At 40.2% G+C, this 17,004-nt stretch overlaps 1 protein-coding gene across 2 annotated transcripts in view; it reads right to left on the minus strand.

The window, feature by feature from the left end:
• The window catches only part of atp8b1 (ATPase phospholipid transporting 8B1), an 85,130-nt gene that overhangs the window by 31,353 nt on the left and 36,773 nt on the right, over positions 1 to 17,004 (minus strand). For both annotated transcript variants that reach the window (XM_060935420.1, XM_060935421.1), the window contains exons 4-11: positions 15,852 to 15,965; positions 13,870 to 13,968; positions 13,702 to 13,763; positions 8,652 to 8,724; positions 7,888 to 7,958; positions 5,763 to 5,845; positions 2,748 to 2,906; positions 206 to 294 (exon numbers count right to left, since the gene is read on the minus strand). In XM_060935420.1, the coding sequence (XP_060791403.1) occupies positions 206 to 294; positions 2,748 to 2,906; positions 5,763 to 5,845; positions 7,888 to 7,958; positions 8,652 to 8,724; positions 13,702 to 13,763; positions 13,870 to 13,968; positions 15,852 to 15,965 (750 nt within the window). The remainder of the gene's footprint in view (positions 1 to 205; positions 295 to 2,747; positions 2,907 to 5,762; positions 5,846 to 7,887; positions 7,959 to 8,651; positions 8,725 to 13,701; positions 13,764 to 13,869; positions 13,969 to 15,851; positions 15,966 to 17,004) is intronic.

Consider the following 17,004-nt stretch of genomic DNA (forward strand, 5'->3'; position numbering starts at 1 on the left):
ATCACTCGTGTGTCTATCTCTCTCATGTGTCTCTCTCTCGCTCGCTCTCTCTCATCCTCTTATGTCTCGCTCGTCTCTCTCTGTCTCGTGTGTCTCGCTCTCATATATGTCTCTTTGGATTACAATTATTGAATTTAATCAACAAACAGAACTAAAGAAATCCAGGTTCAGAGAACAGCATTGCGGTTACGTTACGATGTCTTACCGTGTACACCATGTAATTCATCAGATAATCTATCTTGGTACGTTTGAACCTGGTCTTTCCACCATTCCTCATGATCTTAGTGTCCGCTCCTGCAGAAGAAATAAGAACACAAGTTTGTAATAACTAATTATCTAGGCACAATTTTTTTTTTTTGGCATGAACTGCTTAACCTGATCATTTAAAATGAAAGTATGTGAGCTGAATTTATTTGCAAACACCGCTCAACATAATCAAATGACTTGAATACACGACACCTTGCGTCTGTAGTCAATAAATTACATCATATGACCCGTACGGGCCCATGTGCACACTTAATAAAACCGCTGGGGGAAAAAAAAAAAAAAAAGTCATGTGACAGGGCAGATACGGATTTTTGAGTTTTGAATCCGGTCTGGAAAAAGCCATATGTGGCCCCGGACCACTTTTCAAACACTGATGTAATAAATATACAAAGTCTTGTTCTTCCAGGTGCTCGTGTCATCCATTATTCTGGGGAAAAAAAAAAAGTTATCAAATCATCATCAGATGAAGTTTGAACTGACTCGATCATTTTGTTTTCAAATCAAGAAGTTCTTTTGTGTAAACTTACGGTAATAGGCTTGTACGGACGCTGTCTTCATGAGCTGACCCGAGTTTGAACTGACTTTTACTAATGATATTCTCTTAAAATCGTTTTCACAAGTAGTTCTTGCCCGTGAACCGGATTTCCTTTGAATGGTCTTCACACGGGCTGTCTTGGTTCTAGGGTTTGGTCATACAGCTGTTTGGAATTGGGCAGTGCACCCGAGGAGTCAGGGATCAAACGTAACGTGAGCCGCTACCGTAACGTTTGCACATTGGAGTATAAACAATGGATTCACAGAGACCGTTAACCTGATAATAAGTGAAGCTTTATGTTCAGGAAGAGAGTTTATACTGTATGATGGATCTATGACCCACTTCCTGCTGCCGTATCAGCATGCTTATAAACAATTAAGGAGCTAACCTAATAGACTGCTTTCAACTGAATGATGCATATTAAAGGAGAACTGAAGGCAAATTTTTTATGATCAAAATTCTATTTCTCATTTTATTAAATAAATATCGGAATGCATTTTTGATCGCTATTTTGTCATCGCTATAGCAAGTTATGTTTGAAATATGCTACATAATACATCAGCCCGTATGTCAAAGCAATGGCCGTAAACGAGATTCGTTGAGACCTGTATGAGACGTCGTAGGACGGAAGTAAGATGTACAGCGAAAATCAAAGTGACCGGCATCTGCCAACGTTGTCAAAAGACGCGCACGCCCTCTTTCGAATGCTGACGTAATCAAGCCGGAAGTTTTGTTTGTTTTGATAGCAATCAGGAAAGTTTGAAAAAAGTAGGCAGTAATCGTCATTTAAACTCGTTTTTGCGCAATATTTCGTTTGGAAAACAGTTTTCAAAATGGTGGCGCTGACACCTGGCTGACACGTCTTTACGTTTCGAAGTCTTGCACAAGTCTTGTGAAGATCACGTGGATCAGCGACACCTACCGTGGACCAAACAAACTAAATTCAACACAGCTAAAAACCAAATAGGCCGATAAGTATTATATGTAACTGCAATTAGTAGCCAATACGAGTCATGATATAAGGTTACTAAAACTGAAAACGTAACTGAATAACATGTTAATTAAGAAATAAAGCAAGTTTAAAAATGACTTCAGTTCTCCTTTAATACCATATAGCAATTTACAAGTAACACCCTGTAAGCCGATAACAGTTAGAGTTACCGTGTGCTGCTTACCACACAGATCTAGAAGGCCCAGCGTCGAGGAATTGCACCATTAATGACAGGGAATCGAACGTCAAATACCTTTGTATAACAGGTCTCGAAGGCCCAGCGGAGAGCTGAGTGGATGCATGTGATGTGATGTGATATATACAGTATGTTTACACTGTGTTTTGTCAAAATGACGTAAATCGCTCCCCGCGTCTCCTCAGTGACAGACTCGGCCCTAGCGGAAGCCTCCGGTCAGGAGCGCCGATTGCGAGGTCGTGTACAATCGAAACTCTCAGGCGAGTCGGGGAGGGGATTCCCCGCAGAGGCTGCGCGCAGTGTATTAGCGTGAGGATATAAAATGAATAGTTTGTTGGATTAGCACTAATCCTGTGTTTTGGAAAATCAAAAATGTCGTCTTGGGCCCCTCTGGGGTGTCACCAATCCATGTGCAAAGTGCGTCCAGCCGTGTCGATTTGCACAGATGAACAGGCAGACAGCCTTCCTTTAGTAGTACATTTCAAGAAAATAGTAAAGCTAGCTGTATTTTAGAGAATTCAAAGTTGTGCAAAGGTGGTTCAGCATATCAATGGTTTGCTGTCAATCAAAGAAAAGTTGGTTTGTTTGTCGCACACCGTTGTTCGTTGTTTTCCACGATGCATGTTAGTTAAAAAAAGAAGGTTATATGATAAAATAACTCGGTCACTAAGTACATCAGCTGGCTGTTGAGATGTTAAGACAGATCAGGAAGCCATATTTCTGTCTCTGCACTTCTTTTCAGTGTAAGTAATCCAAACCTGCAAATATAACGAGTCCGCGGCTTTCCTCCGTGTTGCGAACCTTGCATCCTCTCAGCAGCATGTTATCCAGTTCTAGTGGGTATGCGTCGTTCTTCCACCTCATCGTGCCCATGAACTTATCCAAGCGGTTATTTGGTTCCTCGCAAAGAATCATAGCTGCAAGACAGGTGCAAAGACAAAAAAATGAGATATGAGACACACGGTACAAGATGCTTTAGGATAAAACATGGATTAGTGCCATAACCCATCTATTCTCAGCTGACTTGGTCACACACACCATTACAGCAGAGTCTTAACAGTCACATTAATATAAACCAGAACGTCAAGGACGTAGTAGATCATCTGGCTTGGCTTAAAACAACCATAACATCAAACAGAACGGAAATGTGACAATGTGAGACAGAACCAACCTCCATGACAAACTGTTTACAACAGGAAGATCAACAAAGGACTAAGTTTTGTTCCCAGAGGTAAGATCGATCCAAAACGTCGATCAGAACTGAATTTGCATGATAAATGAGAGAGGGGATACAATTCTAGTCAGGAGAAAATGTGTCAAGTTGACCGAATTAGCAATTTGTTAGCAAAAAATTGACAAAACAATGACCAAGTTTTGTGCAGAAGGACTAGTTCTTTCAAATGAAACAATCAATCAATCTGGCCTGAGCATCGTAGCACAAATATCATCGTTAAATGGTAGCGCGAGCAGCACAATGAATGCTCTCTCTCCTAGTTAAGATGCTCTTAGGTGTTCAGAGGCTTTTAGGAAACCCACCCCAGAACTGATGGAGGAGATACGATTTAACTGAAAATAAACAAAGTTGTAAACAAACTGTTTACAACAAGAAAATCAACAAGCAAACAGATGACCAAGTTTTGCTCCCTGAGGGAAGCTCGACCCAAAACATCAATCAGAACTGAAATTGGGTGAGAACTGCGAGAGGAGATACAATTCTAATGAGAAGTTCCAAAATTCGTTAAGTTGACCTAATTAGCATTTCGTTAGCAAAAATTTGACGATACAACAACCGAGTGCTGTGCAGAAGGTCAAGTTCTTTCAAATAAAACAATCAGAACTGAAATCCATTGAGAATCAAGGGAGGAGATACGATTTAACTGAAAATAAACAAAGTTATAAACAAATTGTTTACAACACAAAAATTAAAAGTTCTGCTCCTCATGGGAAGATCTACCCAAAACATCGATCAGAACTGGAGTCGGATGAGAAATCAGAGAGGAGATACAATTCTATTGAAAAGCCTGGAAAATTCGTTAATTTGACCTAATTAGTAACTCGTAAGCAAATAATTTGACAAAACAACCACCAAGTTTTGTGCAGAGTGAGGAGTTCTTTCAGACAAAACAATCAGAACGGAAATCCGTGGAGAACCGACGAAGGACATACGATTTAACTGAATTGTGGACAACATGTGGCAACAACTCCTCGGCCTCATGGCCAGACAAGCTAATTAGTCATATTAAAGTGCCATTCCACCATTGGATGTATTCTTTGGCATAAAATACAATATATTTTATGACAAAATGACTAGACAGAGAAATCTTTTAGCTTCAAAATGATATATCAAACATAATTTGACAATGGCAAGTATATTAATTTTGCGACCAAAGTCACCTACCCTTTTAATTTCCGCGCGGTAGTGAAACGTGATGTCATCGGCAGGTTCCCCTTCTTGTGTACTACGTGTCGGTCTATTTTTAGACCAGGAAACCCCCGAAGTGAGAGAGTCATTTCTCCTCGTATATGGGGGCCAAAAAAATTGCGAAGAATTTTGAGTTAATCTTTCAGTTAGCTAGATTTATTGGTATTAGCTAGGTTTACTGGTATTATTTTTATCGCGTTCTATCCGCCATTGCTGATATGTGCCACGTCACACGGTACACAAGAAGGGGAACCTGCCGATGACATCACGCGTGGAAATTAAAAGGGTAGGTGACTTTGGTCGCAAAATTAATATACTTGTCGTTGTCAAAAAATTATGTTTGATATATCATTTTGAAGCTAAAAGATTTCTCTGTCTAGTGATACCATTTATATATGTTGTCAAAATATATTGTATTTTATGCCAAAGAATACATCCAATGGTGGAAATGGCACTTTAAGGTGCATAGACAGACACTTCATTCCACTTATTGATTGATGCGCCAGCAAAACAAGCATATGGGCAATTCCATGTAAATGTCAACCTCACCATGCAAAAATAAAGCAACATGTAATACATCAAAACCACTCCCAGAGATATCACCTAGGCCTGTATTTTACAGATGTGAATAAGTTGAACCAATTTGTAACCAACCTAATATGTCACTGTCAGTCTTTCTTTCTTATAATGTAAAACCCAAGCTAAAATCAACTATGATCATGTACAATTCTATATTATTGCCACAAGCCACAGAAATGTATGCTAAAATCCACAAAACAGCAAAACAATAGCCATCCTAAATATTATTTAAGAACTTTGATAGTTTTAGCTGATATTTAGAGAGTTTTTCAAAGGGTTATGGTGGTTAAATTGCTGATTTTCTAAACATATGCCATGTCTATTTCAGACGCGTCACATCCATAACGGAATTTCGTCACATCCATAACGCTGACTTTTCCTTCCGAAACTCTGCATGAAATACAAAATATTTTAAACAAAGATTTTTTTAATATTCACCTTGGACCCCTCTATCAAATGGATATCTCCATTTCGACATTAGGTTTACAATTTCACTGAGTTTGATAAAAATGTACAGTCACCCAAGAAAAGTGATACTTTTTCTGTCACGTCCATAACGCATCTTTTATTGGCATTTTCTGGCATGCCCTAGATGTACTATGGGAATTGTTCTTGTTCTATCACTTCTCCAGTATGGTACAGCCTTAAAATATGCAACACCTGTTTAAATACTGGGAGACAATAAAACATGCACTGGGTCATTTGTTGCCATTTTGAGTTCAAGTGTCACGTCCATAACGCTGGAATTGCTCTGATCCAGAGTTGTGTTTACCATCAAAATTCGCCAGCTGGTTCTCCTCCTGCAGCCTCTCATGCGTCACCTTCAAACCCATCTTAAACTTCAGATTAGTCTCTCTGGAGAACAAAAAAAAAATTAAATAAAAAGTCAGTCCATTAAACAGGCTCGGTATTACGGTTTATGACTCATTCATTAATGAGTGGTTTTCTGATGCGTGACGACTGTAAACTGCTGCCGTCCACTTTTTTAAAGGTTATGAATACTGAACTGAGTTTCTGTCTCATTAGTGAAACCAAAGATAATATAAATATTGACTGTTCAGGATCACATGGAGTAGAAAGGAATTGTGAAATACTACACTAAAACACTGGCCATTTAAAAAGCAGGGGAGAATGACAGGTAGGTGTGTGCATGCGCGCACGCAAGATTTACTTTTGGCTTTGTTGAATATCTAAAACACCCTCAAACCAAACATTTATCCATTTGGCCAAGATCAGTGCGAGTACACGTGTTGCTTAAGTAGCAATGCTGTATAAATACGTCAAATCATATAATACCAGGTTTAAGTACTATATAGAAAATTTATATATTAAAGATTTCTATATTATAAAATTGCCTTTCATTTCTCAGTGTCCTTGTGTGCAATCTTAAATAAGATGATTCACTTTTCACAAATATTTTATTACACCGCTTCACGTGTTGTTTAAGCAACGAGGCATAAACTTGTGAAATAACACCTTTGTAATACTCTACACAGGTGTCAGAAATGATGCAAATTATTTTATTTAAAGTGTATACCATTTTCAGTGTAATACCATTCTTAACAGAGTTATGCTTATCAGAGAGCGAGGTCGACTTAACAGAGTCGTTCTTAACACAATCCAAATCAATCTTAATGGACTCGCAGCCTTTCTTCAATAATCATTGCAAACAGTCGTTCTTAGAGTTGTATTTAATGAAGATATTCTTAACAGGAGTCAAGGTTCTTCTTATTGGAGTCAGAGTCGTTCTTACTGGAGTCAGCTCTGTTAAAAATGACTCCCTTAAGAACAAAGTCAGAGTCGTTCTTAACAGAGTCAGAGTCGTTAAAAAGGACTCTGTTAAAAATGACTCCGACTCTGTTCTTAACGGAGTCGGAGTCATTAAAAAGGACTCCGTTAAGAAAGTCAGAGTCGTTCTTAACAGAGTCGGAGTCGTTAAAAAGGACTCCATGAAGAACAAAGTCAGTACTGTTCTTAACAGCATCAGTATTATTATTATTATTATTAACAGAGTCAGTCATGGGGCGGCACGGTGATGTAGTGGTTAGCGCTGTCGCCTCACAGCAAGAAGGTCCGGGTTCGAGCCCCGTGGCCGGCGAGGGCCTTTCTGTGTGGAGTTTGCATGTTCTCCCCGTGTCCGCGTGGGTTTCCTCCGGGTGCTCCGGTTTCCCCCACAGTCCAAAGACATGCAGGTTAGGTTAACTGGTGACTCTAAATTGAGCGTAGGTGTGAATGTGAGTGTGAATGGTTGTCTGTGTCTCTGTGTCAGCCCTGCGATAACCTGGCGACTTGTCCAGGGTGTACCCCGCCTTTCGCTCGTAGTCAGCTGGGATAGGCTCCAGCTTGCCTGCGACCCTGTAGAAGGATAAAGCGGCTAGAGATAATGAGATGAGATGATAGTCAGTCATTAAAAATGACTCCATTAAGAACAAAGTCGGAGTCGTTCTTAACGGAGTCAGAGTCGTTAAAAATGACTCCATTAAGAACAAAGTCAGTATTGTTCTTAACAGCATCAGTATTATTATTATTAACAGAGTCAGTCATTAAAAATGACTCCATTAAGAACAAAGTCAGTATTGTTCTTAACAGCATCAGTATTATTATTATTAACAGAGTCAGTCATTAAAAATGACTCCATTAAGAACAAAGTCAGTCGTTCTTAACAGAGTCAGAGTCGTTCTTAATAGAGATCTTAACAGAGTCATTCATATGACCAAGAATGCAAACGTGTGAAATGCCATTAAGCTTTGTAAATCTAGATTTTTGATAGCACATATGGATGACAAAGTGCCTTTTACACAGTGTGTACCTTTGGGATGAACAAAGCCGATTTGCAAACAAAGGAAAAAAAGGTATGGATTTGCAAACGAAAATGAACATAAGCAGGAGATTCTTACCCGTCCAGTTCTGCTGTCTCTACATAACACAGGCTGTTTGGCTCAGAGGTGGACAATAACAAAACGTCAGCCTATGTGAGGCAAACGAAATCAAAATGAAATCAGGGATGAAATAAGCAAGCAGGTGTAGAAACAAAGAAAATGTGAATGAAAATAACACAAATAGTACTGGACTTTGAAGTGAGAGAGAGAGAGTGCAGGCAGGGTGGAGCAGTTGGAGAAGGATTTCGGGAGTCATTTGTGATCGGAAAGTCCCAGCAAAAGTGAAAGGTAAGCTGTACGGTATAAGAGAGTAGTGAGACCAGCTGTTATGTATGGATTGGAGACCGTACCCTTAACGAAGAGACAGGACGCAAAGTTGGAGGTGGCGGAGTTGAGGATGTTAAGGTTTGCGATGGGAGGTTGGAGGGACAGCACATGTGGAGAGCTTGGGAATGAAGCTAAGAGAGATGAGACTGAGATGCAGAGCATGTGGGAAGGAGAATGTTGAGGATGGAGCTCACACGAAAACGAGGAAGGCCAAAGAGGAGATACATGGATGTGGTGAGAGAGGACATGAAAGTGGCAGGTGTGGTAGAGAAGGATGCGGAAGACAGGGAGCAATGGAGACGAAAGATCCGCTGTGGAGATCCCTAATCGGGAGCAGCCAAAAGGAGAAAAAGAAGAAGAGTATTGGACTTTGAGATTTAAAAAAAAAAAAAAAAAAAAAAAAGGCTGCAGCAGATCCTACAACTCGTTTATTCTTAGTGATTGAAGAGTCTTACAGGAATGAAGTCGTTCTTCTTTAATCGGATCACATCACCAACTTGAATATCCATCCACTTGGCCTCCTGAAATCTGAAGTTAAATAAAACAGCTTAGATATATGAAAGGATGCAAAGTTACAAACCAGGGTTTCCCCAGGTTTGACCACCATAAATTTAAGACCAAGACCTTTTTAAGACCACTTAAATGAGAATTAAGACCTACTGTACATCGCACCCATTATGCGGTCGTAGAACACCAGATCAAATTCCCAATAATGACAAATGTTTCAAGTAAAAATACTTTTATTATAAAAGTTATATACTTAAAAGTCATTATGTGCATTGCTTGTCAAATCTTCACATTCAAGACAAGCAAGACTGAATTTTGTTATGCAAGACGTTTTGTTTTTTTCCACAGGAGAATGTTGTAGCGACTTCCGAGTTTGGGAACATAGCCTTAAAGAGTTCGCTTATGCCCTCATTCGAGCTGTACGAGTGGTGTTCCGTAACTGTTTTTAAAATCCAGAGCACCTCTGCCCGAAGTGTCGGGGTTCCACCGACACCCATCGTGCCACTGCTCGGCCCTTGTGTTGTTGCTAGCCTTGCCGATGATGTCTGGCTTGGCTGATGCTGCTGACGTTCGACAGTGGTGCTAGTGCCAACTCCAGGTGCATTTGGAGATTGAACCGTGCAGAACTGAGCGATGGGCTGGTGGCGGTGGAGGGCAGATGCAATGTGCTTTAAGCTCTTCATGTGAGACTCTAAAGCGAAATGACCTATAGTGGACAACTTGAAGGTCTTTCGACAAACACAGCATCTTGGTTCAACGTCGCTTCCAGGAACCTCCCTCACCCAATCACGATATCTTTCATCTGAAAGCCACTGCTGATTAAAACGACACTTCCCCATGCTGCGATTCGCGGAGTCTCCTCTCCACCACAGACTCCAACGATTGCGCCGGCGCGAAAATGTATCAATATTGTTTCTTTCTTTGCGCATACTCCAAGAAATTCACTGATGTTACTCAAAACCCACGTTTTCACATTGTAGAATAGTATGAGTAAATTTAAGACCTTTGTTTAAAAAATTAAGACTTGGGCAAAGCAATTTAAGACTTTTTAAGGCCTTAATTTTGGAATATTAAATTTAAGACTAAGACTTTTAAGACCCCGCGGCTACCATGCAAACAAACTGTTTTACCAATTATAAAGAAAGGTGATTACAGTCAGTCCCAGAATTTTTGGCACCATGTGTAAAGCTGGGTGGGAGGAATGGTCCCTAGGGTTGATTAGTTTAATGAAAATGTGAGAGAAATCTAATCTTTAATTGAAGTAAATTTACTTTAAGAAAAATAAATACTTAAAGCCCCATCCAAAATAGGCAATATAGAAACAAGAATACAAAATGCTCTGTCAATTCATTTTATTTATCAGGGCATTAAAAATTCCACAAAATGCAATCTTTAGTGAAAAGGAATAATTACATGACCATTTATAATAATTCAATTAAAATCATTTAATAATTTATATCATATACACAATCAGATGGGCTTAAAACAGGTCAAGCCACCTGAAATGAATAAACTATTGGTACCCTGAGACATTCTTATGAACATAATATAACTGATGGAGGTTCCCATATATATATATATATATATATATATATATATATATATATATATATATATATATATATATATACACACACACATGTGTGTGTGTGTGTGTGTGTGTGTTGTGTACACACTTTTTTTTAAACTTCTCCTGAGCGTTTAGAAACGCAAACTGTCATCTTCACTCACTAGAGTATAAACACGAGGACAAAAATCCTTAGTCATCCTTTGTTTGTCATTTGTCACCACGAGGCGGCTAAAAGAATATACAAATTAAATGAGATAAAAGCATGTCGATCTTCATAAAATCAAGCAAAAACTATTTAAAAAAAAAAAAAAGGTTGGCCAACATCTCAATGGCCATAGCTGCTTCAAGGGGACATTCTATGAAAAACTCACTTTTGGTGCTTGTGCATATACATTTGGGTATCTGGAGCGTCGACCAAATGTACCAACTCTGCAATAAAACACCCAGTCAGTTTCTTCTGCTCTACCAATTCTTGGGTTTCAGGTCACGTGATTTTTCTTAGCGATTTCACTTCCGGTAAAACAGCTGGTGGTCTAGCAAACCAAAACGGCTGCCGTAGTGCAAACAACTAGCAATAACTTATCAGGAGTATCCTCATAATCTAGAAGCCACTGCTCGGTTTAGATATATTCAGAAGATTACTATGTGCAATGGAATCGACCCCTACAGTCTGGGAAAGAAGGATTTGTCTTACAATCTCAAAAACTACCCTTCAGTCGAGTTCCCCGACATCTCCAACTATCTGGTGATGCAGACGTCCTTCTACACCGCAAAACAGATGAAAGCGTGGAAGAGTATGGAGGCTTGCAACTTTTTTTTGTATGCGGTTGGGTAAAGGATCTCGGTATCAAGTCGCTGCCGAATGAATCCTGTATTGTTTTTGCCCGTGTAAGCATGTTTTCTTTTAAAAGTTTTTCGTTCGCCTCTTTACAACAAAGCGCTGCAAGTTGAAGTGTAAACAAACAGTTTGCTTGGGTCTCACTTGTGTTGGCTCTTATCTCTCAGGTAAATCATTCACAAAGATCATCAGAAACCCCTTTAAAGACCTGGATCTTAGTTAAACAAGACGGAGAAGTGATCACGGCGCATTGTAACTGTATGGCTGGGGAAGAATTTTGTTGTGACCTTCATGCATATGGACTTTGTGAGGAGTGAACAAAGAAACAGCTGGGGACTTTAGCGCTTCATGACTAAAAAAAAAAAGTACCGTAAAATAACGACATGGCAAGAAAAGTACTTGGAAAACACTAAGGACAGAGCTGAGAGGGAAATACAAACCTTTCACCAAGTGATCACTTTCAAACTCGAGCATGCTTCGAATCGGCTCCCTTCGATTTCACGGAGAGGTTCAAAAGCCACCTTTCTCAACACCTTTTTGTGAAATCCTGTTTCTTCACACTTTATTGGTTCACACGGAACCCTGAAGAAACTTATTAGTTTCATGGTTTGATCAACCTAAAACACCACAAGCGTTAAGGCATTTTTCATGCGAGCAATGCACCTTCTCCATACGAACACTGTCAACTGAGCTTTGGTAGACTATCAGCTAAAGTTTTGAACAACTAATGAGGCGGATGTGACACCACGTGAAACCCAAGACTTTCAGAAAGAATTACACCGCCCCGTCATCTGAGTATCTCCACTCACAGTTTGAGAACTGTGTTTGTGAATGAATATTCATGAGGAAAAGTGTTACCTGATTGGCTGGTGGGGAGGGAGGGAAGAGAGCAGTGGCTCACTCATATATATATATATATATATATATATATATATATATATATATATATATATATATATATATATAGGAACAGGTTGTTCCTCAAACTAGCCATTTTGAACAGGACTGTTTAGATGGAGGAGTGAGAAGAGCTATGGTGCTTTCACTCACTACGTTTACATGCACATAGAGAGAATCGAATTTCTGCCGTTGCTCGACTGAAATCGAAGTTCAAAATGCCATGTATACACCTTAACTCGGCTGAAATTGAACCGAACTTGATTTCTCGGAATCGAGCTACACGACCTAGTTTATGCGATTTCTGCCGAGCTACTTTGTGCATGTATACCCTATCGAGCTAGTTGTCGAGCTACTTCCGGAAGTGACGAGTGACGAGACCACAAGCGGGAAACACAACAGCCTCGGTCGGCATGACAACAGTAGTAGCGAGCAGCAGAAGAGGTCAGGAGGAACAAACGAAGAAGAGAAAATGGCGATGTAGAGCTCTCTGAAGTGTGGGTGGAGCACAGAGGACGGCAGGACAAAGCTTCTGGTACTAATAGGCTTTTTATTGTCAGACTTTTCAGTTTAACAGCCTACTTTTATTCTTGAGAGAAAAACACACACACGCGCGCGCGGTGTTCTAGTCCCGGGATGAGCTCTCCCCTCTGCCTCCTTAAATAGGGCGCGGTTACTGGGAAGACACACAAACACAGGTTGATTACCGTCGGGTGAAGTGATTCTGCCACTCACCTTCCCTGGCTCCGCCCTCCTGTCACAGACCGGCGCTTGACCACGCCCCCACTGCCACAGGCAAGCAGAAACGTGCACTTCTGGAGCAATGAGGAGACAGAGTTCATGCTCATTCAGCTTAAGGAGTTGAATATATTAAAATTCATGGACGGGAGAAAAACGCGCAATGGAGAACACGGAACTGATAACTTTGTTTACACTCTTGAATAGCTCTTCTTCATGACGACAACCGGAAGTGTACCAACACGATGGGGCATGTTGCGCCACCTGTGGCTCGGGTGCACAATGCACCTCACACAATAGCCTGATTTCATTGTGTGCATGTAGGATTGGATTTCTCCGGCACCCTGCTGGGACCTTCAGCTCGATTACCGACAGCAGCTCGATTTGGATGTGCATGTAAACGTAGTCACTGTGTCAACTTGTGGTAAAGGGGTATCATAGGTCACCTTTAAGAAGAAGTGCAAAAGAACTGTAAAAGAGCTCTAAAGAACACAAGTGTATTTTGGCCCATGGACACTGATGAGGATGGTTAAAGAGGTATCACAGATGAAGGTTTGCAGCATTCTGAGGTCATCATATGTCCAAAGCTATGATAAGACACCACCATGCCAACAATCTACTGAGAAAGTGTAACAGAAGGAAGTCTAACCACAAATTTAAGCCTCTGGAGTTTGTTAAATGTTACTGAAAAGCAGGTTCTGTGGTCAGATGAGAGAAAAGTAGAGCTTTATGGCAACAAGCACATAAGGTAGGTTCACCATGGGGGGGGGGAACAAATGTGTTAAGTATGGTGGAGGATGTGTGACATTGTGATGGGACTTTGGAGATTAACCTAATCAATCACAAAGCATTTTACCCCTAACCTTTGCCCAGGGTGCCAATAATTCTGGAGCTGCCAACTGGACTTATCTTTCTCCTAAATAGTGAGCGAGTTCCTGAGTTCTTAGTAACCAACCTGCCATTGAGGAGCACGTCACACTTTCGGTTGTTGATCTCTTTGTCCAGTCTGTGGCGAGCCTGTGAGCAAAATGGAGAACTTCATCAAAACATGCCAAAGCTTCATCTCTTGGATATAAAACCTGTTTATAGACATTAAAAAAAACCAACACATGCAGCAACTTACCAGGTCATCCATCAGATCTTTGATGGCAGTGATGCCAAGCACCAACACCAGGGGCACCAACGTGGTGTACCAGGGTAGTGTGGAGATTTCTGGGATGATCTGTGTACAACGCAGGAAAGATGTTACTATTCTACCGCTCACTGTGTCTCGTACAAAACTCTGACATGAATTTAATATTTCCAAGACCTTAAAGCTGTAAAGACTTCTATGTGCTTTAAGAAAAGCAGAAGCTACTGTACTTCATTACTATACGTAGAGTAAATAACCTTTTAAGGACCATTAATGAAAATTATTCCTTATTCCAGATGGGAACTAATCAGAAATCCTTCAGCTAACTCCTTTAGCAAAATCCTTTATGACTCAAATTTTTTTTTTTCTGCTGTCTTGCTACCATCCATCTTGGATATATGAAGAATTTGTACAAATTCTAACAAAGGAGGACAATGTGATGTGATGTCAATCTCCTCATATAAACAAGGTTGTAAGAAAAGCTACAAATGCTAAGACTTTGCAAATTTTTTACACAAACTGAGGTGGTGTTTACATTAGACCGTATCAGCGGATCATCAGATTAACGTTTTTAAAACGACTCGTGTGCACACAGCAACGCCCATACACGATTCACGTGCACACAGCAACGCCAATACACGGATATGCTAATCACATGACTAATTAGACGGCACGTCACATGATCCCAGTGCATATCGGGCATGCGCAAGTCACTCACCACTTGCAAGTGGAAGGATGGCAAGCGAACACCTTCTCCAGCAGATAAACACACCTGGCCGTGATGTTCATGTTCTCACTGAGTTTAAGCGCCTGAAGGAGGTAAATAAGTTGAAATGTGTAAATAAACCTCAGTGTGGCTCAGCGCTTCCTCCTGCGCTCCAAATCACTCCGCCCTGAACAGCGAGTGCCCTCTGGAGGGTGCGCACTCCGGCCCTGCGCAGCTCACAGAGTGCGCGAGTGAAGCGCACGAGCAGTGATTCGGGACTGAGCCGCTGTGTGTGCGATCCCAACGCCAGCAAATCAGGAAGGTGGATGTCACAGTGACGTTGTCCAATGACGACGTCAGCTAGAGCTCAGCACAGCGTTTCCTCGTTCCTCAATGTTTACACAGCACCGGATCAGATACGAACTGGGTTGAATACGTGGGCCCTGGCGGATTCAAGTTGTTCCGCCTGTGGAGTCGTTTCCCAGCGTTTTAATGTGCACGGACAGTGCATCCGCGACGAAAACGAGACGGATACGGTCTAATGTAAACACCACCTGAGTCAAAATTTAGTTATGAATTTGCAAGAGGGAGAAACAGTCTTCTAATTAATTTAAAATATTTTACAGTTATTCCATGAAATCGAGTCGTACATGAGCTGATAACCGATGAGACGCGTAGCACGGAGATTGAGTGGAATAACTGTTTTATTCTACCCGTATTCACTGGATTTTGAGAAACAGCAGTTTTATTTTTTGCAAATTTGATCCATTAAAAAAAAAAAAAAAAAAAAAAACTTTATACAAAACGTCCGACAAAATCATTTCCACTTAGAATGTAAACAAACCTGCAAAATGACAGGAGCTAGTTGTGAAAAATGCGATAAGTCTTCAAAAAATAAATAAATAAATAAATAAATAAATAAATAAATCAAACAAACAAAAAAACAAACCATTCTTACCATTAAATACTTCCATTCCATATTTTGTTGCTTTTTTTTTGAGGTTTTGTTTTCAAGTTTTCATCCTCAGTTGGTTCTGCAACACGCTCCGCCCTTTTGTTTTTCTCTACTCACGGCATATGAGCTGATAACCTAGTAGTAGAGTAGCCAATCAGAGTGCACGATTGCTCATATCCAGTGAATGTGGAAAGGATAATTGAGACTGGACAAGTTCTCAAATTTTCACTCTGGCTAATTTTGACTTCTAAGGCTGACTCACTGATAATCAAAAGCCAACTCTTCTTTGTTAAGTGCGGATTTGCTGCATACCTGCAGGATCAGCAAGACGAGGAAGTAGAAGTTGGCTGCTCTTTTAAATTGCTCAAACAGATTCAGGGGCAGGAAGGTGAAGAAATTGTACTTATAGGTCTTGATTGCATTTCCCTGGTAAAACAAAAAAGAACACAAATGTCACAAAACATGACATAATTCTACATCAGGAGATATTGTTCTCTTACGTGTTTGGATATAAATTAGAGCTTTAAGGAAATGGGAGCTCAGATCAGACGAGTCAACTTAAAGATCACAAACTGCTCTGACTTTACTACGTCTGCGTCACAGACGCGTGAGTGACCTCTCCTGAGCTGTTCCTGATACAGCTGAGTCAGAGTTAGAGTGTCAGCACGATTACTGAGGACAGTAAGTGATCAAGGAAGTGGTAGAACATTCCCGTTGAACAGGAAACATGGTCACTCCCTGTCCGTCTTTCTGTCAGACTCCAGACGGACAGATACGTAATGACCTTAGTGCTGTGAAAATCTGTTCATGGCTTGGAATACGAGAGCGCGTTTTATATGGAGGGTCAACGACAAAAAAAAAAAAAGTCTTTGTGCTTGAAAGCTCCTTACACAGTAGAGTGCATCAGTTGCCCCCTAAAAATGAAAAGTTCCTCCGATCATGATGCAGTTTTGTTTTTATGTTCCTTTTGGTAAGAAAACACACTGGGTGAAATATTTTGACACAATTCAAAAGTTTAATGGTGGCACCAGGAGCTCAAAGTTATGGAAAAAGCTGCTGTTTTATGACTTTTATGACACAATTTCGATCACTTTTCATGAAACATTATGGCACCTTATAGAGTATACCAAATATCTTAGATGCACATTTTTAGTACATATTCTAAATATATTATCAAGCACAGTTTGAGTTTTAGCTGTTCATTGAATCATTGTTCAACTACTTTTAAACAATACAAATGTATTATGAATCACATTAATGCTTCTCAATCCCTTGCAAAGGTTCTTAACATGATCTCTGGCTCACAAGAAATCAATAAACGGAGTCCAACATTGTGATTCAAACCTTACGCGAAAACATAAAATAAGTGTTTTTTGGCAAAAAATGAACCTCATGGTGCCACCATTAGACTTTTGAATACGGTCAAAAAATTTTACAGGCTGTCTTTATTGGTGAAAAGGAACAC

The sequence above is a fragment of the Neoarius graeffei genome, chromosome 12, assembly GCF_027579695.1.
Source record: "Neoarius graeffei isolate fNeoGra1 chromosome 12, fNeoGra1.pri, whole genome shotgun sequence".
Taxonomy (NCBI): Eukaryota; Metazoa; Chordata; class Actinopteri; order Siluriformes; family Ariidae; genus Neoarius; species Neoarius graeffei.